Source organism: Oncorhynchus masou, chromosome 20 (assembly GCF_036934945.1).
Source record: "Oncorhynchus masou masou isolate Uvic2021 chromosome 20, UVic_Omas_1.1, whole genome shotgun sequence".
NCBI lineage: Eukaryota > Metazoa > Chordata > Actinopteri > Salmoniformes > Salmonidae > Oncorhynchus > Oncorhynchus masou.
Window position 1 is genome coordinate 19644053 of NC_088231.1, and position 22500 is coordinate 19666552.

Genomic DNA, 22500 nt, shown 5'->3' on the forward strand with positions numbered 1-22500 from the left:
GACAGTAGATGTTAGGACAGTTAACCTGTGGATAGACAGTAGATGTTAGGACAGTTAACCTGTGGATAGACAGTAGATGTTATGACAGTTAACCTGTGGATAGACAGTAGATGTTAGAACAGTTAACCTGTAGATAGACAGTAGATGTTAGGACAGTTAACCTGTAGATAGACAGTAGATGTTATGACAGTTAAGCTGTGGATAAACAGTAGATGTTAGAACAGTTCACATCCACCCTCTGTCCTCTGTCTCTGCTAGTCAACATGATGGCTGCTGAACACCTCCTTCACAACAAAGTATTTCCCCTTCTCTCATCATGCCAGACATCACACAAAGTAAAATTAATTTTTATTACCAGACAGAGAATTAGACAATGTAGGCTACCACTCTGCCTATTGGCTTATTTGCATGTTCAAGCCTGTCTCAAAATACAACACTGCCACTTTAATTGAGAAATAAGCGTTTTTACTTGACTGGCTTTTCAAATACAGCTTCAAATGTGGCCTACATGTTTTGTGCTCTCGTAGAAGTCAGTCACTATCCATTGCTGACCGATACTTATGTATAACTAAGCTAATAACTCGACTAGCAAGGAATATCAACAAATGTGCACCAAATGTGCACACGCGCGACTCTGAACTGATCTAAAAAGCACGTTCACTCAAGGGTTATTGAAATACCGCTTGTGGGCAACACGTGTCAATAGAGTACTAGTTTTCTCCGTTGCTCTGTGACTGTCTACAACAAAATCACAGACTCAAACTTGGAAAATTAGATTTGTTTTGTTGCATTGAAAATGGGCTGATATAAAATTGATTCGATCACAGAAAAAACGTTGATCTATATAGTGCAAACTAAGTGAAGTTCAATTTATTGAGTCTTTGCCCGGCAGGGCAATTCTTCTGCGCAGCAGTTCTGGAGGACTTGCGTTGCCACGCACACGGTCTGAGGGTTAGAGGGAACATTGCTGTCTCCAATGCCTGTTTTTTAAGTACAACAACTGACCCGTACCTTAACTCTAACCATCCTCTAATGTTAACCAATCCAGAAAATAAACAGATTATAAACGTATGATTGATGTTTTAAATTAAGCATTTTTCTTTATAGTTGACCTGTCTGTGGTACTTGTGAAAACCTTATATCCAGTGATGAAAAGTGGTCTGTGTTTTCAGGACAGATACAGTGCATAAGGCCTACATGGAATGTGAATAATGACATTAAGGGAACGTCTCAAATGGCACCATATTCCCTGTATAGTGCACTACCTTTGACCAGGTTCTATCACTATGTAGGAAAAAGGGTTCCATTTGGGACACAGTAAGTTTAGGGAACTTATTGCTGGAACTCCTATTGTATTGTAATTGCAGTTGATTTCAGCATGCATTGCTGTGCCAACTCATATTTAGCCATACCACTGTCTTCCTTTAATAACAGCTTCCTGTCTGTCTGTCTGTCTCAAATCAAATTGTATTGGTCACATGCACATGGTTAGCAGATGTGTAGCGAAATGCCTGTGCTTCTAGTTCCGACCATGCAATAATATCTAACAAGTAATCTAACAATTTCACAATTACAATTTACACACAAGTGTAAAGGAATGATTAAGAATATGTACATATAAATATATGGATGAGTGATGGCCGAACGGCATAGGCAAGATGCATTAGATGGTATAGAGTACAGTATATACATATGAGATGAGTACTGTAGGGTATGTAAACATTATATAAAGTGGCATTGTTTAAAGTGACACATACATTTCATCAAGTTTTTAATTATTAAAGTGGCTAGAGATTTGAGTCAGTATGTTGGCAGCAGCTACTCAATGTTAGTGATGGCTGTTTAACAGTCTGATGGCCTTGAGATAGAAGTTGATTTTCGGGCTCTATGGCCCAAATTGGATGCACCTGTCCTGACCTCGCCTTCTGGATGATAGCAGGGTGAACAGGCAGTGACTCGGGTAGTTGTTGTCCTTGAAGATCTTTTTGGCCTTCTTGTGACATCGGGTGGTGTAGGTGTTCTGGAGGGCAGGTAGTTTGCCCCCGGTTATGCGTTGTGCAGACCTCACTACTCTCTGGAGAGCCTTACGGTTGTGGGCGGAGCAGTTGCCGTACCAGGCGGTGATACAGCCCGACAGGATGCTCTCGATTGTGCGTCTGTAAAAGTTTGTGAGTGTTGTTGGTGACAAGCCAAATTTCTTCAGCCCCCTGAGATTGAAGAGGTTTGTCCGTGATGTGTACGCCGAGGAACTTAAAACTTTCCACCTTCTCCACTACTATCCCGTCGATGTGGATAGGGGGGTGCTCCCTCTGCTGTTTCCTGATGTCCACGATCATCTCCTTTATTTTGTTGATGTTGAGTGTGAGTTTATTTTCCTGACACCACACTCCGAGGGCCCTCACCTCCTCCCTGTAGGCTGTCTCTTCGTTGTTGGTAATCAAGCCTACCACTGTAGTGTCGTCACTGGTGGGAGTCACGTGGTGGCCAGTATTGTGTTAATATCACACTGTGGTTGACTGATAAAGAGTTTCACTTCCATAAATCACACAGACAGTGCAGGGAGAAGACACAGGTACAGATGTACATTAGAGTTGAGGTTAGAAGTAGAAGTTACTGTATTTGATCACAAGTGTGTTAAGATGTCAGAGGGAGTCTATGAAATCCCAGATAGATTTAATGATGATGAGCCTGGTGCAATGAAGAACACAGACATTGACGGCCAATTATATAACAACATAAGAGCCTTCAAGTCCAGTCCAAGAGATGGAGTTGTTGCTTCAGGTAAGATTGCACTCACACACACACACACACACACACACACACACACACACACACACACACACACACACACACACACACACACACACACACACACACACACACACACACAATATATTAAACAAGTGTGATAACCCTGTAGTACTCTAGCTTTATTTGTCCCAATCCTGGATGAAATAGTAAAACATATTACCAAAGATCTTTAATCATTTGTGATTCAGTACATGTTCAGTGGTGGAAGAGACCCTCTGGAGTTGCTGCTGTGTGTCTGGGGCTGCTGTGTGTTCTAATAATCTTTGAAAGTCAGTCTTTGTTGTCAAGTTACATATAAGCACAATATCAAATGATCATATTTGATTGTTGTTCCCCATATGGGTCCCAAAAGAGGGAAGGGAAGTGGATCTTTCCTGTCACTCAACCAGCTGTCACTCAAAATTTCCTCGACCAATCAGGTTCCTTAAGAGAGAGGGAGGCAGGTCGTCTAGCGGTTGAGATTGATTGGCCTTAACCTTTTTGTTACTGGCCAAAGGTTGAAATCCCGAGCCGACTACGTGAAAAATCTGTCGATATGCCCTTGAGCAAGGCACTTAACCCTAATAGCTCCTGTACATCTTTCTGGATAAGAGCGTCTGCTAAATATCTAAAAGGTGAATGTAGAGGAGAGCCATGGTGGTTACTGTTATCATCTCATCCTCACTGGTTAAGACTACCCACCCTCAATATCCACTTGGAGCAGTTTGTAGTCACGTCTATTGTCTGGACATTATAATGACCCATGTTTGTAGTTCTGGACCTCCTGAACATGTTGATGTATATTTGGGAGTAAACAGAGGGTCCAAATCAGCAGAAAGGTGAAAGGAAGGAGGAGTTCTGGAAACTCCCTGAATTATCTTGGGGCTGTTTACATATGATATTTAATACATGTTAACAACTAATCTTTGTTCTCCACTTCCCCTCTATGATCTATATCTTCCTGGTATGATAGTATCCCGTCCATCATCACAAATAGCAAGTCCCATTGCCTGGACAGGAGGACTGTGTTGAGATGTACTCTGGACAAGATGACCATGTAGAGACATGGAATGGTTTATATTGTGCTGCAGAAAATGGTTTAACAATAAACACTACAACAATCTCTCACACCCACACAAGAAAATGGTTTAACAATAAACACTACAACAATCTCTCACACCCACACAAGCAAATCAAATCAAAGTTTATTTGTCACGTGCGCCACAATACAACAGGTATCACCTTAGAGTAAATTGCTTACTCACAGGTCAAAATCAAATCAAATCAAATTGTATTTGTCACATACACATGGTAAGCAGATGTTAATGCGAGTATAGCGAAATGCTTGTGCTTCTAGTTCCGACAATGCAGTAATAACCAACAAGTAATCTAACTAACAATTCCTAAACTACTGTCTTATACACAGTGTAAGGGGATAAAGAATATGTACATAAGAATATATGAATAAGTGATGGTACAGAGCAGCATAGGCAAGATACAGTAGATGGTATCGAGTACAGTATATACATATGAGATGAGTATGTAAACAAAGTGGCATAGTTAAAGTGGCTAGTGATACATGTATTACATAAGGATGCAGTCAATGATATAGAGTACAGTATATAGGTATGCATATAAGATGAATAATGTAGGGTAAGTAACATTATATAAGGTAGCATTGTTTAAAGTGGCTAGTGATATATTTACATCATTTCCCATCAATTCCCATTATTAAAGTGGCTGAAGTTGAGTCAGTGCCAGTGTGTTGGCAGCAGCCACTCAATGTTAGTGGTGGCTGTTTAACAGTCTGATGGCCTTGAGATAGAAGCTGTTTTTCAGTCTCTCGGTCCCAGCTTTGATGCACCTGTACTGACCTCGCCTTCTGGATGATAGCGGGGTGAACAGGCAGTGGCTCGGGTGGTTGATGTCCTTGATGATCTTTATGGCCTTCCTGTAACATCGGGTGGTGTAGGTGTCCTGGAGGGCAGGTAGTTTGCCCCCGGTGATGCGTTGTGCAGACCTCACTACCCTCTGGAGAGCCTTACGGTTGAGGGCGGAGGATTTGCCGTACCTGGCGGTGATACAGCCCGCCAGGATGCGACCCAAAAGTGCAAAAAATGTATTAGGTGAACAATAGGTAAGTAAAGAAATAAAACAACAGTAAAAAGACAGTGAAAAATAACAGTAGTGAGGCTATATACAGTAGTGAGGCTATATACAGTAGAGAGGCTATATACAGTAGAGAGGCTATATACAGAGGCTATATACAGTAGCGAGGCTATAACAGTAGCGAGGCTATATACAGTAGTGAGGCTATATACAGTAGAGAGGCTATATACAGTAGAGAGGCTATATACAGAGGCTATATACAGTAGCGAGGCTATAACAGTAGCGAGGCTATACCAGTAGTGAGGCTATATACAGGCACCGATTAGTCGGGCTGATTGTGGTAGTATGTACATGTAGATATGGTTAAAGTGACTATGCATATATGATGAACAGAGAGTAGCAGTAGCGTAAAAGAGGGGTTGGTGGGTGGCGGGACACAATGCTGATAGCCCGGTTAGGCCATGTGCGTGGGCACTGGTTGCTCGGGCCAATTGAGGTATTATGTAAATGAATGTATATTTAAAGTGACTATGTATATATGATAAACAGAGAGTAGCAGCAGCATAAAAGAGGGGTTGCAGGGGGGGGAGGCACACAATGCAAATAGTCTGGATAGCCATTTGATTACCTGTTCAGGAGTCTTATGGCTTGGGGGTAAAAACTGTTGAGAAGCATTTCCTAGACTTGGCACTCCGGTACCGCTTGCCATGCGGTAGTAGAGAGAACAGTCTATGACTGCACACAGTAGAGAGAACAGTCTATGACTGCACACAGTAGAGAGAACAGTCTATGACTGCAAACAGTAGTGAGAACAGTCTATGACTGCACACAGTAGAGAGAACAGTCTATGACTGCACACAGTAGAGAGAACAGTCTATGACTGCACACAGTAGAGAGAACAGTCTATGACTGCACACAGTAGAGAGAACAGTCTATGACTGCACACAGTAGAGAGAACAGTCTATGACTGCACACAGTAGAGAGAACAGTCTATGACTGCACACAGTAGAGAGAACAGTCTATGACTGCACACAGTAGAGAGAACAGTCTATGACTGCACACAGTAGAGAGAACAGTCTATGACTGCACACAGTAGAGAGAACAGTCTATGACTGCACACAGTAGAGAGAACAGTCTATGACTGCACACAGTAGAGAGAACAGTCTATGACTGCACACAGTAGAGAGAACAGTCTATGACTGCACACAGTAGAGAGAACAGTCTATGACTGCACACAGTAGAGAGAACAGTCTATGACTGCACACAGTAGAGAGAACAGTCTATGACTGCACACAGTAGAGAGAACAGTCTATGACTGCACACAGTAGAGAGAACAGTCTATGACTGCACACAGTAGAGAGAACAGTCTATGACTGCACACAGTAGAGAGAACAGTCTATGACTGCACACAGTAGACAGTCTATGACTGCACACAGTAGAGAGAACAGTCTATGACTGCACACAGTAGAGAGAACAGTCTATGACTGCACACAGTAGAGAGAACAGTCTATGACTGCACACAGTAGAGAGAACAGTCTATGACTGCAAACAGTAGTGAGAACAGTCTATGACTGCACACAGTAGAGAGAACAGTCTATGACTGCACACAGTAGAGAGAACAGTCTATGACTGCACACAGTAGAGAGAACAGTCTATGACTGCACACAGTAGAGAGAACAGTCTATGACTGCACACAGTAGAGAGAACAGTCTATGACTGCACACAGTAGAGAGAACAGTCTATGACTGCACACAGTAGAGAGAACAGTCTATGACTGCACACAGTAGAGAGAACAGTCTATGACTGCACACAGTAGAGAGAACAGTCTATGACTGCACACAGTAGAGAGAACAGTCTATGACTGCACACAGTAGAGAGAACAGTCTATGACTGCACACAGTAGAGAGAACAGTCTATGACTGCACACAGTAGAGAGAACAGTCTATGACTGCACACAGTCGAGAGAACAGTCTATGACTGCACACAGTAGAGAGAACAGTCTATGACTGCACACAGTAGAGAGAACAGTCTATGACTGCACACAGTAGAGAGAACAGTCTATGACTGCACACAGTAGAGAGAACAGTCTACGACTGCACACAGTAGAGAGAACAGTCTACGAATGCACACAGTAGAGAGAACAGTCTACGACTGCACACAGTAGAGAGAACAGTCTACGACTGCACACAGTAGAGAGAACAGTCTATGACTGCACACAGTAGAGAGAACAGTCTACGACTGCACACAGTAGAGAGAACAGTCTATGACTGCACACAGTAGAGAGAACAGTCTATGACTGCACACAGTAGAGAGAACAGTCTATGACTGCACACAGTCTACGACTGCACACAGTAGAGAGAACAGTCTATGACTGCACACAGTAGAGAGAACAGTCTACGACTGCACACAGTAGAGAGAACAGTCTATGATTGCACACAGTAGAGAGAACAGTCTATGACTGCACACAGTAGAGAGAACAGTCTATGACTGCACACAGTAGAGAGAACAGTCTATGACTGCACACAGTAGAGAGAACAGTCTATGACTGCACACAGTAGAGAGAACAGTCTATGGCTGCACACAGTAGAGAGAACAGTCTATGACTGCACACAAGTACACACACAATTACACATTCAACTATGCAAACTTGTTCTACGTTTTACATTAGCATAACCACAACTACCGTGTCATTTTGTTGATACTTCCATAGAGTTAACAGCTACAGCAGTCACACAGAGACACACAGATGACTCAGAGACAGAGATGTCACTAGAAGCAGAGACTTAACGTATAGAGGGCCTGCAGTTGATGTACGACGCCTCCTGGTGGCCATGTTGGAAGACCACCACATTAATTCTAGAAGCAGAGACTTAATGTATAGTAGACCTACATGAAAGAAAGACCCAGGCATTGTTAAAGATGTCAAAAGTCATCTGTGCTGAGCCAGATATGAACAAGAAGGTCAAGTTTGACAGAGGTGAGATGGAGGAGAGGATTGTGGATATTTATGCCAGTGCAGACACCCTGAGAGACGGTGAGACCAGCACCAAGAGAAAAGAGACAGCAGACACTGCTCCTAATAATGGTCGAGGAGACCGGAACTCTGGTAAAACACACACACACACACTCACAAAACATAACAATATATTATGTGTGTCCACAGAGCCTGATAGCTCAGGGAAGAGACCCTTCCTAGTTGCTGCAGTGTTTCTGGGGCTGCTGTGTGTTCTACTGGCTGGGATCATAGGCCTGTCTGTCTACTGTGAGTTTGTGTCCAAGTTCATTGCTTATCACCCAGTTATAAGAGGTGCTGGTTACTAAGCCTATTTACCTGGTGTTTTACCTAGTAACTATGTGTTTATACTTTGTAGATAACAGAGTCATCAAAGATTCTGAGGATAAAAGGAACAACTTGTCCCAGAGTTTCTCCCTTTATAAAATCAACACAACTTCAGAGAGAGACCAGCTACAGACCAGATACAACAACCTGACTGAAGAGAGAGACCAGCTACAGACCAGATACAACAACCTGACTAAAGAGAAAGGCCATATTCAAGCCAAGCTTTTTGTGATAGGTGAGATATAAACTGTGATAAATTAGAAGTAAAATCAACAATAATTATATATCATTGGGCTTCTGTGTATGAAGCTACTGGCGAAGTTTCTCAATGTGTTCACCTTTGCTCTTCAACAGAGCAGCATTGTCAGGAGGGATGGAGATACTCTGACTCCAGTTTGTACTTCCTGTCTACTGAGAAGAAAACCTGGGAGGAGAGCAGACAGGACTGTCTGGAGAGAGGAGCAGATCTGGTGATCATAAACAGCAGAGAGGAACAGGTGTGAGTGAGAGAGAGAGAGAGAGAGAAAATATTATTTTTCATCAGTACACTAATACGTGTGCTGTATTTTATAAATGTATTGAAATTTACATTATCTTTATCAACAGACATTTGTCTTCAACTTCCACCTGAGAGCCTGGATTGGTCTGACTGACTCTGTTACTGAGGGGATCTGGAAGTGGGTGGACGGCACAACACTGACCACAGGGTGAGAGATTTGACCATTTTACCTTGTGATATGGAGATACAAAACAACAATGATATATTGCTTCCAATCATGTTCATCAAAATGTGTGTTTCTAATCATGGATGTCATTCAATGAGAACTAAAGATGTATCACAGAAATCAAGTAATATTTTCAGAATAAAATGTCATTATATAAAAATAAATATCATCGTAAATGGGCTATTCTGTATAATGGTATGATCATCTTACAAAATGTGTCTTTAAAACTGTTATAACAGGACTATGTGTATAATTGAGGAGGATGTTTGTATTACAGTGTCTGACTGTCTGGATCTCTGTGTTGTCCAGGTACTGGTGGACAGGACAGCCTGATAATTATAGGCAGGAGGACTGTGCTGAGATATACTTTAGTAAAGGTGACCCTGTAACAACATGGAATGATGACAATTGTGGCGCAAATAACAGCTGGATCTGTGAGAAAGTGGTGTAACAATCCCTCTCGCTCTCTCTCTCTCTCATATACAGTATATATATATATATATATATATATATATATATATATATATATATATATATATATATTGCTTGTTGGATACAGTGCTGAATGGTTAAGTGATGATTCCACCTGGTGGTTAAAGTGAGGGATGAACTCACCAAAAAGTTTTATTACAGAGTTGCCTACGGCTCTTTTTCAATGAGACCTTCCCCAATTCCTCCTCACATCCTCTCTCTTTGACTCCTTCTCCAAACACATTGGAGAATAGAATCCTAGGGGAGGGACCTTGGACCTTCTCCTCTAATAGGGTTGAGAAGGAGGGGAGGAGATAGGAGGAGAAGAGACAAGAGGAGAGGAATCTAGGCTAATTGAGATAGAGCCTTAGTGTCAGAGAGAGACAGAGGAGGAAGAAGAAAATTAAGAGAATGAGGAAGAGAAATGGTGATTGTTGTGTTTAGATTTAGAGGAGAATATGTAGACATACTGTACTCTGTAAAATGTTTCTTCCTTATTTGTATTAGAAACATATCATGTGATTTGCCGTAGGCTTCTGCTTAGTAAAAAAAAAGAAAAGTGGGACCAATTATTAACCAATGATTATCACTTTAATAATAAGTATAACAAAGTCACAGATTAATAAATAAAGGAACAATGTTCTTTAACAAGGTCGACCAGCTTCCTGATTGAATGTGATTGGATACTTAAAACAGTGTGACCTTGACACACACAGAGGGCTGAACAGTACTGAGAGGAAACTTCACAAGGGACGCTTTTGAAATTAATTACATACTTGTGGAAATTGATACATGAAATGTTAAATACTACAGCTTGTAAATGAAACGTTGTTCCTTTAAGACTCGAGGTTAAATGTTCTGAAAAGCTTGAGGCTCTGTATTTTAGGATTTATACTACCTGCAGAAACATACATTTTCATGTTCATAAAGACCTATGTAACTCGCAATGTTGTATTTCCAAGCTGGTCTCAAAGCAATTTGTATTATTCTGTACGTAAATCCAAGACACACAATTTCGTATGATATGTTACGTTTCATATGGTGTGTATCAATTTCTGGATGCCCGTCATCCATTTTGTATGATATGTTACGAATTTGCAATACTTAAAATATACCATGAATTTGCTAAACAGATGATTGGTTATGAATTCTACTAACATTAGCTAGATGGCTAACGTTAGCAAGGCTAGGAGATAACTGTAACTGGTCACTATATTTCCTGTTGCTGAGAGAAGTTGTATCTTTAATTAAAGGAAGCCTTTTCCTTTATAGATGAGCTGTTGTACTTGTGGTGACCTTACATCCATGGACAAAAAGTGTCCTGTGATTTCAGGTCAGATAAGTCCTACATAGAATGTGAAAAATAACATCAAGTGTCCGTCTCAAATGGCACCATATTCTATTGTTTCGTGCACTCATTTTGACCAGGGTTCATCACTATATAGGAAATAGGTTTCACTTATGGGACACAGTAAGATTAGGGAGGTTATTGCTGGATCACCTATTGTATTGTAATTTCAGTTGATTTCAGCATGAGTTGCTGAGTCAAATCATATTAGCCCATACCACTGACTTCCTTTAATAACAGATTCCTGTCTGTGTGTCTGTCAGTGGTTAGTGGTTATTAGCAGACCTGGGCTGTGTATTCATTAGGTCACACCAGAGGAAAAATGTTTTCAACTGCAAATGAAAACATGCTATTCTTATTGGACAGGTACATTTAGTCTCTCCCTGTTTCCATTTGCTTTCTTCCGTTTGGTGCCTATTGAATATGACCCACATACTTTAGCTGTGCTTGGTTGATCTTGCCTGGCTTAAAGGAAGCAATAGAATTGTCCCGAAAGCTCAAAGTAGTTCAAAGATTTCAAATAGTATTTAAACCAGGGTCTGGTTGTTCATCATTTTTAAATTGATCCAGAGATATTATCAAGATACATCCAATATGTTAATCAGTGATATAGAGTAGTAAGAGATCATAAAAGACAGTCTGTGTGTCTGGTGCATGTATTTGTATTTATTATGGATCCCCATTAGTTCCTGCCAAGGCAGCAGCTACTCTTCCAGGGGTCTATCAAAATGAAGAAGCAAACCATTTTAACAACATAACAATACATTCACAACAGATTTCACAACACGTTAAGTGTGTGCCCGCAGGCCCCTAATCTACTACAACATATCTACAATACAAAATCCATGTGAGCGTGTGTGTAAAGTGCCTATGTCAACTAGTGTGTGTATGTTTCTATGTTTGTGTTGCTTCGCAGTATGTGGGTGGAACTTCCCCCAAAAGACCAGGAAGTTATTCAGGAATCAGAGAACAAAGTCAAAAGAAGAAGAAAAAAGTGACGCAACTTTAACCAGACAGGACATGTTCCTGTATAACCAGCCAGAACATGTTACCGTACAACCAGACAGGACATGTTACTGTATAACCATCCAGGACATGTTACTGTATAACCAGCCAGGACATGTTACTTTATAACCAGACAGGACGTGTTACTGTATAACCATCCAGGACATGTTACTGTATAACCAGCCAGGACATGTTACTGTATAACCAGCCAGGACATGTTACTCTATAACCAGCCAGGACATGTTACTGCATAACTAGCCAGGACATGTTACTGTATAACCAGCCAAGGACATGTTACTGTATAACCAGCCAGGACATGTTACTCTATAACCAGCCAGGACATGTTACTGCATAACTAGCCAGGACATGTTACTGTATAACCAGCCAAGGACATGTTACTCTATAACCAGCCAGGACATGTTACTGGTTAAACAGCCAGGACATGTTACTGTATAACCAACCAGGACATGTTACTGTATAACCAGCCAGGACGTGTTACTGTATAACCAGCCAGGACGTGTTACTGTATAACCAGACAGGACATGTTACTGTATAACCAGCCAGGATATATTACTGTATAACCAGCCAGGACATGTAACTGTTTAACCAGACAGTACATGTTACTATATAACCAGCCAGGTCATGTTACTGTATAACCAGAGAGGACATGTTACTGTATAACCAGCCAGGTCATGTTACTGTATAACCAGACAGGACATGTTACTGTATAACCAGCCAGGACATGTTACTGTATAACCAGCCAGGACATGTTACTGTATAACCAGAGAGGACATTTTACTATATAACCAGCCAGGTCATGTTACTGTATAACCAGAGAGGACATGTTACTGTATAACCAGCCAGGTCATGTTACTGTATAACCAGACAGGACATGTTACTGTATAACCAGCCAGGACATGTTACTGTATAACCAGACAGGACATGTTACTGTATAACCAGACAGGACATGTTACTGTATAACCAGACAGGACATGTTACTGTATAACCAGCCAGGACATGTTACTGTATAACCAGACAGGACATGTCACTGTATAACCAGCCAGGACATGTTACTGGTTAAACAGCCAGGACATGTTACTGTATAACCAGCCAGGACATGTTACTGTATAACCAGCCAGGATATATTACTGTATAACCAGCCAGGACATGTAACTGTTTAACCAGACAGGACATGTTACTATATAACCAGCCAGGTCATGTTACTGTATAACCAGAGAGGACATGTTACTGTATAACCAGCCAGGACGTGTTACTGTATAACCAGCCAGGACGTGTTACTGTATAACCAGCCAGGACGTGTTACTGTATAACCAGACAGGACATGTTACTGTATAACCAGCCAGGACATGTTACTGGTTAAACAGCCAGGACATGTTACTGTATAACCTGCCAGGACATGTTACTTTATAACAAGCCCGGACATGTTACTGTATAACCAGACAGGACATGTAACTGTATAACCAACCAGGACATGTTACTGTATAACCAGCCAGGACGTGTTACTGTATAACCAGCCAGGACGTGTTACTGTATAACCAGCCAGGACATGTTACTGTATAACCAGCCAGGATATATTACTGTATAACCAGCCAGGACATGTTACTGTATAACCAGCCAGGACATGTTACTGCATAACCAGACAGGACATGTAACTGTTTAACCAGACAGTACATGTTACTATATAACCAGCCAGGTCATGTTACTGTATAACCAGAGAGGACATTTTACTATATAAACAGCCAGGTCATGTTACTGTGTAACCAGAGAGGACATGTTACTGTATAACCAGCCAGGACATGTTACTGTATAACCAACCAGGACATGTTACTGTATAACCAGCCAGGACGTGTTACTGTATAACCAGCCAGGACGTGTTACTGTATAACCAGACAGGACATGTTACTGTATAACCAGCCAGGACATGTTACTGTATAACCAGCCAGGACATGTTACTGTATAACCAGAGAGGACATTTTACTATATAACCAGCCAGGTCATGTTACTGTATAACCAGAGAGGACATGTTACTGTATAACCAGCCAGGTCATGTTACTGTATAACCAGACAGGACATGTTACTGTATAACCAGCCAGGACTAGTTACTGTATAACCAGCCAGGACATGTTACTGTATAACCAGCCAGGATATATTACTGTATAACCAGCCAGGACATGTAACTGTTTAACCAGACAGTACATGTTACTATATAACCAGCCAGGTCATGTTACTGTATAACCAGAGAGGACATGTTACTGTATAACCAGCCAGGACGTGTTACTGTATAACCAGCCAGGACGTGTTACTGTATAACCAGCCAGGACGTGTTACTGTATAACCAGACAGGACATGTTACTGTATAACCAGCCAGGACATGTTACTGGTTAAACAGCCAGGACATGTTACTGTATAACCTGCCAGGACATGTTACTTTATAACAAGCCCGGACATGTTACTGTATAACCAGACAGGACATGTTACTGTATAACCAACCAGGACATGTTACTGTATAACCAGCCAGGACGTGTTACTGTATAACCAGCCAGGAGCCAGGCGGAACTGTATAACCAGACAGGACATGTCACTGTATAACCTGCCAGGACATGTTACTTTATAACAAGCCCGGACATGTTACTGTATAACCAGACAGGACATGTAACTGTATAACCAACCAGGACATGTTACTGTATAACCAGCCAGGACGTGTTACTGTATAACCAGCCAGGACGTGTTACTGTATAACCAGCCAGGACATGTTACTGGTTAAACAGCCAGGACATGTTACTGTATAACCTGCCAGGACATGTTACTTTATAACAAGCCCGGACATGTTACTGTATAACCAGACAGGACATGTAACTGTATAACCAACCAGGACATGTTACTGTATAACCAGCCAGGACGTGTTACTGTATAACCAGCCAGGACGTGTTACTGTATAACCAGACAGGACATGTTACTGTATAACCAGCCAGGACATGTTACTGTATAACCAGCCAGGACATGTTACTGTATAACCAGAGAGGACATTTTACTATATAAACAGCCAGGTCATGTTACTGTATAACCAGAGAGGACATGTTACTGTATAACCAGCCAGGACATGTTACTGTATAACCAGCCAGGATATATTACTGTATAACCAGCCAGGACATGTAACTGTTTAACCAGACAGTACATGTTACTATATAACCAGCCAGGTCATGTTACTGTATAACCAGAGAGGACATGTTACTGTATAACCAGCCAGGTCATGTTACTGTATAACCAGACAGGACATGTTACTGTATAACCAGCCAGGACATGTTACTGTATAACCAGACAGGACATGTTACTGTATAACCAGCCAGGACATGTTACTGTATAACCAGACAGGACATGTTACTGTATAACCAGCCAGGACATGTTACTGTATAACCAGACAGGACATGTTACTGTATAACCAGCCAGGACATGTTACTGTATAACCAGCCAGGACATGTTACTGTATAACCAGACAGGACATGTTACTGTATAACCAGCCAGGACATGTTACTGTATAACCAGACAGGACATGTTACTGTATAACCAGCCAGGACATGTTACTGGTTAAACAGCCAGGACATGTTACTGTATAACCAGCCAGGACATGTTACTGTATAACCAGCCAGGACATGTTACTGTATAACCAGAGAGGACATTTTACTATATAAACAGCCAGGTCATGTTACTGTATAACCAGAGAGGACATGTTACTGTATAACCAGCCAGGTCATGTTACTGTATAACCAGCCAGGACATGTTACTGTATAACCAGACAGGACATGTTACTGTATAACCAGCCAGGACATGTTACTGTATAACCAGACAGGACATGTTACTGTATAACCAGCCAGGACATGTTACTGGTTAAACAGCCAGGACATGTTACTGTATAACCAGACAGGACATGTAACTGTTTAACCAGACAGTACATGTTATTATATAACCAGCCAGGTCATGTTACTGTATAACCAGAGAGGACATGTTACTGTATAACCAGCCAGGACATGTTACTGTATAACCAGATAGGACATGTTTCTGTTCCACAAATCCATGTAAATGTTGTTGTTGCTGCTGCTAGCTTCCTCTTTTGATATTTGACACTTCCTGTGCTCTGTGGATAACCCCCATCACATACAACAGGGTCAAAGGCAGTCAGATTCGGACTCAGATTCGGACTCAGACACTGGGCAGAGATACTCTCCTGAACCAGTGAAATTGTCTTGTGTACTCTAAGGCAGGGTTCCCAAACTCGGTCCTGTTATTTGAATTGGCTGTGCAGTGCTACGTAAAAAAGTCAAACGTGCACCCAGGGAGGCCCCAGGACTGAGGTTGGGAAACCCTGCTATAAGACACCGTAGCTTTAGTAAGAAAAATATTATTGTAGATATCTGAGTCCATCTACACCAAGCCAGTTATGACCAATAAGGTGTGACAGAGGTGAGATGGAAGAGAGGATTGTGGATATCTACATTCGTGCAGACACCCTGAGGGACAATCAGATCAGCACCACGACACGTGCAGAAAGTCCAGCTTCGGCCTCCCGTGGAGGTCTACAATTTTATCCCTGATGTCCTTACACAGCCTTCTGATCTTGGCCATTGTGGAGAGGTTGGAGTCTGTTTGATTGAATGTGTGCACATGTGTCTTTTATACAGGTAACGAGTTCAAACAGGTACAGTTAATACAGGTAATGAGTGGAGAACAGGAGGTTTTCTTAAAGAAAAACTAACAGGTTTGAGAGAGCTGGAATTCTTACTGGTTGGTAGGTGATCAAATACTTATGTCATGCAATAAAATGCTAATTAATTACTTAAATATCATACAATGTGATTTTCTGGATTTTTGTTTTAGATTCTGTCTCTCACAGTTGAAGTGTACCTATGATACAAATTACAGACATCTACATGCTTTGTAAGTAGGAAAACTTGCAAAATCAGCAGTGTATCAAATACTAGTTCTCCCCACTGTATGTAAAAAACAAAAATAAAGGCCAGATACACCACCCTTACTGAATAGAGAAACCAGCTAGTTCTGATGTGATATATTTTAGTGAGCAACATCTTCGTTATTGTTGTTGAAGATAATGTCTCAAATAACTCAGAGACGAGATACAACAACCTGACATAAGAAAGACCAGCTAGAGACCAGTTATAACACCCTGACTAAAGAAAGACGAGGTACAGACCAGTTATAACACCCTGACTAATGAGAGAGCCCAGCTACATACCAGTTACAACAATCTGACTACAGAGAGAGCCCAGCTACAGACCAGTCACAAACATTTGAACTTTCAAAGACACAACATGAGGTCATGACATTAGACACAACATGGGGTCAGGACATTAGACACAACATGAGGTCAGTACAGTAGACACAACATGAGGTCAGGACATTAGACACAACATGAGGTCAGGACATTAGACACAAAATTAGGCCAGTAGATTAGAAACACAACATAAGGTCAGTACATTAGACACAACATGCCCTCAGTACATTAGACACAACATAAGGTCAGTACATTAGACACAACATGAGGTCAGTACATTAGACACAACATGAGGTCAGTACATTAGACACAACATAAGGTCAGTACATTAGACACAACATGAGGTCAGGACATTAGACACAACATGAGGTCAGGACATTAGACACAACATGAGGTCAGTACATTAGACACAACATGAGGTCAGTACAGTAGACACAAAATGAGGTCAGTACAGTAGACACAAAATGAGGCCAGTAGATTAGAAACACAACATAAGGTCAGTACATTAGACACAACATGAGGTCAGTACATTAGACACAACATGTGGTCAGTACATTAGACACAACATGAGGTCAGTACATTAGACACAACATGAGATCAGTACATTAGACACAACATGAGGTCAGGACATTAGACACAACATGAGGTCAGTACATTAGACACAACATGAGGTCAGTACATTAGACACAACATGAGATCAGTACATTAGACACAACATGAGGTCAGGACATTAGACACAACATGAGGTCAGGACATTAGACACAACATGAGGTCAGGATATTAGACACAACATGAGGTCAGGACATTAGACACAACATGAGGTCAGGACATTAGACACAACATGGGGTCAGGACATTAGACACAACATGAGGTCAGGACATTAGACACAAAATGAGGTCAGTACATTAGACACAACATGAGGTCAGGACATTAGACACAACATGAGGTCAGTACATTAGACACAACATGAGGTCAGTACATTAGACACAACATGAGGTCAGGACATTAGACACAACATGAGGTCAGGACATTAGACACAACATGAGGTCAGGACATTAGACACAACATGAGGTCAGGACATTAGACACAACATGAGGTCAGGACATTAGACACAACATGAGGTCAGGACATTAGACAAAACATGAGGTCAGGACAGTAGACACAAAATGAGGTCAGGACATTAGACACAACATGAGGTCAGGACATTAGACATAACATGAGGTCAGGACAGTAGACACAAAATGAGGTCAGTACAGTAGACACAACATGAGGTCAGTACAGTAGACACAAAATGAGGCCAGTAGATTAGAAACACAACATAAGGTCAGTACATTAGACACAACATGCCCTCAGTACATTAGACACAACATAAGGTCAGTACATTAGACACAACATGAGGTCAGTACAGTAGACACAACATGAGGTCAGGACATTAGACACAACATGAGGTCAGTACATTAGACACAACATGAGGTCAGTGCATCAGACACAAAATGAGGCCAATACATTAGACACAACATGAGGTCAGTACATTAGACACAACATGAGGTCAGTACATTAGACACAACATGAGGTCAGGACATTAGACACAACATGAGGTCAGGACATTAGACACAACATGAGGTCAGGACATTAGACACAACATGAGATCAGTACATTAGACACAACATGAGGTCAGGACATTAGACACAACATGAGGTCAGTACATTAGACACAACATGAGGTGAGTACATTAGACACAACATGAGATCAGTACATTAGACACAACATGAGATCAGTACATTAGACACAACATGAGGTCAGGACATTAGACACAACATGAGGTCAGGACATTAGACAAAACATGAGGTCAGTACATTAGACACAACATGAGATCAGTACATTAGACACAACATGCCCTCAGTACATTAGACACAACATGAGATCAGTACATTAGACACAACATGAGATCAGTACATTAGACACAACATGAGGTCAGGACATTAGACACAACATGAGGTCAGGACATTAGACACAACAAGGACATTAGACACAACATGAGGTCAGGACATTAGACACAACATGAGGTCAGGACATTAGACAAAACATGAGTTCAGGACAGTAGACACAACATGAGGTCAGGACATTAGACACAAAATGAGATCAGGACATTAGACACAACATGAGATCAGTACATTATACACAACATGAGGTCAGGACATTAGACACAACATGAGGTCAGGACATTAGACACAACAAGGACATTAGACACAACATGAGGTCAGGACATTAGACACAACATGAGATCAGTACATTAAACACAACATGAGATCAGTACATTAGACACAACATGAGATCAGGACATTAGACACAACATGAGGTCAGGACATTAGACACAACATGAGGTCAGGACATTAGACACAACATGAGGTCAGTGCATCAGACACAAAATGAGGCCAATACATTAGACACAACATGAGGTCAGTACATTAGACACAACATGAGGTCAGTACATTAGACACAACATGAGGTCAGTACATTAGACACAACATGAGGTCAGGACATTAGACACAACATGAGGTCAGGACATTAGACACAACATGAGGTCAGGACATTAGACACAACATGAGATCAGTACATTAGACACAACATGAGATCAGTACATTAGACACAACATGAGGTCAGGACATTAGACACAACATGAGGTCAGGACATTAGACACAACATGAGGTCAGGACATTAGACACAACATGAGATCAGTACATTAGACACAACATGAGATCAGTACATTAGACACAACATGAGGTCAGTACATCAGGACATTAGACACAACATGAGGTCAGGACATTAGACACAACATGAGGTCAGGACATTAGACACAACATGAGGTCAGGACATTAGACACAACATGAGGTCAGGACATTAGACACAACATGAGATCAGTACATTAGACACAACATGAGATCAGTACATTAGACACAACATGAGGTCAGGACATTAGACACAACATGAGGTCAGGACATTAGACACAACATGAGGTCAGGACATTAGACACAACATCAGATCAGTACATTAGACACAACATGAGGTCAGGACATTAGACACAACATGAGGTCAGGACATTAGACACAACATGAGGTCAGGACATTAGACACAACATGAGGTCAGGACATTAGACACAACATGAGGTCAGGACATTAGACACAACATGAGATCATTACATTAGACACAACATGAGATCAGTACATTAGACACAACATGAGGTCAGGACATTAGACACAACATGAGGTCAGGACATTAGACACAACATGAGGTCAGGACATTAGACACAACATCAGGTCAGTACATTAGATGCGAATTGAGGTCAGGACTTTAGACAAACAAGAGACCTTTGCAGTAGACACAACATGAGGTTCTACAGTTTCTCCTGATAAGTAAGTCCACTGTTCTCAGGAATCAGCTATAAAGGTAAACTGGTGCAGAAATGGTCCCAACCTCAACCACTATGTTACACTTTTATGATCTTCCTCTTCCTACATTTCCCTTTTATTCTGAGGATGACATCATAAACAGTTAGTCACAGACTCAGACCCAGAGCAGAGACAGAAACAGACACAGACAGAGTCAGAAACAGACACAGACACAGACCCAGAGCATAGACAGAAACAGACACAGGCAGAGTCAGAAACAGACACAGACACAGACCCAGAGCAGAGACAGAAACAGACACAGACAGAGGGGCAACGATAGGACCAGAACCTGAGTACAGACAGAAAACACAGTAAGTTGTTGGAGATGTCTGAGGACATCTATGCTGTGCCAGATATGACCAAGAAGGTCAAGTTTAAGAGAGGTGAGATGAAGGAGAGGATTGTGGATATTTATGCCAGTGCAGACACCCTGAGAGACGGTGAGACCAGCACCAAGAGAGAAGAGACAGCAGACACTGCTCCTAATAATGGACCAGGAGACCAGCACTCAGGTAACACACAAACATACACTCATACACAAACACGGAAATAAGTTACACACAATACATATAACAGGTGAGATTACTCTGTAGTACTACAGCTTTATTTGTCCCAGTTCTGGATGATACAGAAAAACACATTACCAAAGGTCTTTAATCATTTGTGATTCAGTACATGTTCAGTGGTGGAAGAGACCCTCTGGAGTTGCTGCAGTGTGTCTGGGGCTGCTGTGTGTTCTCCTACTGGCTGGGATCATAGGCCTGTCTGTCTACTGTAAGTCTACAGTATATCTATACTAAACAGCAATGTAAATGCAGCATGCAAACATTTCTAAGATTTCACTGAGTTACAGTTCATATCAGTCAATGGAAATAAATTAATTTGGCCCTAATCTATGCATGTCACATGACTGGCGGAGGTTCAGCCGTGGGTGGGCCTTGGAGGGCATAGGTCCACCCACATGGCAGCCAGATTCCAACCACTGGGGAACCAGGCCCATCCAATCAGAATGAGTTTTTCCCCACAAAAGGTCTTTATTACAGACAGAAATACTCCTCAGCACACCCCCACCCTCAGACGATCCAACAGGTGAAGAAGCCAGATGTGGAGGTCATGGGCTTGTGTGGTTACACGTGGTCTGCAGTTGTGAGGCCAGTTGAACGTACTGACAAATTCTCTAAAACAACATTGGAGGCAGTTTATGGTAGAGAATTGAACATTAATTTATCTGGCAACGGCTCCTGCAGTTAGCATGCCAGATGCAGATCCCTCAAAACTTGAGACATTTGTGGCAAAACTACACATTTTAAAGTGGCCTTTTATAGTCTCCTGCAGAAGGTGCACCTGTGTAATGATCATACTGTTTAATCAGCTTCTTAATATGCCACACCTGTCAGGTGGATGGATTATCTTGGCAAAGGATAAATGCTGATGAACAGGGATGTAAACACATTTGAGAGAAATAAGCTTTTTTTTAAATCTCATGAGACATGAGACCAACACTTTGCATGTTACATTTATATTTCTGTTCACTGTTTAAATAGTTCTTATAATTTAGATTTAGTAGTTCTGATGTGATCTATTTTAGTGAGCAACTTGCCTTTATTGTTGTTGCAGACAGAAATGTCTCAAAGAACTCATCTGCAGCGAGAGACCAGCTACAGACCAGTTATAACACCATGACTAAAGAGAGAGACCAGCTACAGACCAGTTATAACAACATGACTAAAGAGAGAGACCAGCTACAGACCAGTTATAACAACCTGACTAAAGAGAGAGACCAACTACAGACTGAGAGAGATGTTCTTAGCGGCAGGCTTTCCAATTGCAGTGAGTAAACCTACAGTAATACATTATCATTAACAACACATACCTGGTTATGTGTCTGTATTGATTCATTATTAAGTATCCAGGGTGATAAGTTGAAGGAAATTAATGTTAATCATCTTGTAGAA

The 22500-nt window shown here is 41.4% G+C and overlaps 2 protein-coding genes across 3 annotated transcripts in view; both read left to right on the top strand.

Annotated features, from left to right (window-relative positions):
* The first annotated feature begins 2553 nt into the window (after window positions 1–2553).
* Window positions 2554–10090, top strand: LOC135507145 (CD209 antigen-like protein E). 2 transcript variants are annotated; one of them, XM_064926725.1, is made up of 6 exons: window positions 2554–2781; window positions 8063–8161; window positions 8271–8474; window positions 8594–8736; window positions 8846–8946; window positions 9274–10090. In XM_064926725.1, the coding sequence occupies exons 1-6, from the start codon at window positions 2640–2642 to the stop codon at window positions 9413–9415; spliced, it is 831 nt and encodes a 276-aa protein (XP_064782797.1). In that variant the 5' UTR covers window positions 2554–2639; the 3' UTR covers window positions 9416–10090. The 2 variants fall into 2 exon arrangements, with proteins under 2 accessions (XP_064782797.1, XP_064782798.1); XM_064926726.1 differs by lacking the exon at window positions 8063–8161.
* Window positions 10091–20700: 10610 nt separating this feature from the next.
* Window positions 20701–22500, top strand: part of LOC135507139 (CD209 antigen-like protein E) — a 3586-nt gene continuing 1786 nt past the window's right edge. Inside the window, exons 1-4 of the mRNA XM_064926715.1 lie at window positions 20701–21057; window positions 21218–21319; window positions 22163–22375; window positions 22499–22500. The exon at window positions 22499–22500 is cut by the window's right edge and continues 141 nt beyond it. Of these exons, the coding sequence (XP_064782787.1) occupies window positions 20871–21057; window positions 21218–21319; window positions 22163–22375; window positions 22499–22500 (504 nt within the window). The 5' untranslated portion in view covers window positions 20701–20870. The remainder of the gene's footprint in view (window positions 21058–21217; window positions 21320–22162; window positions 22376–22498) is intronic.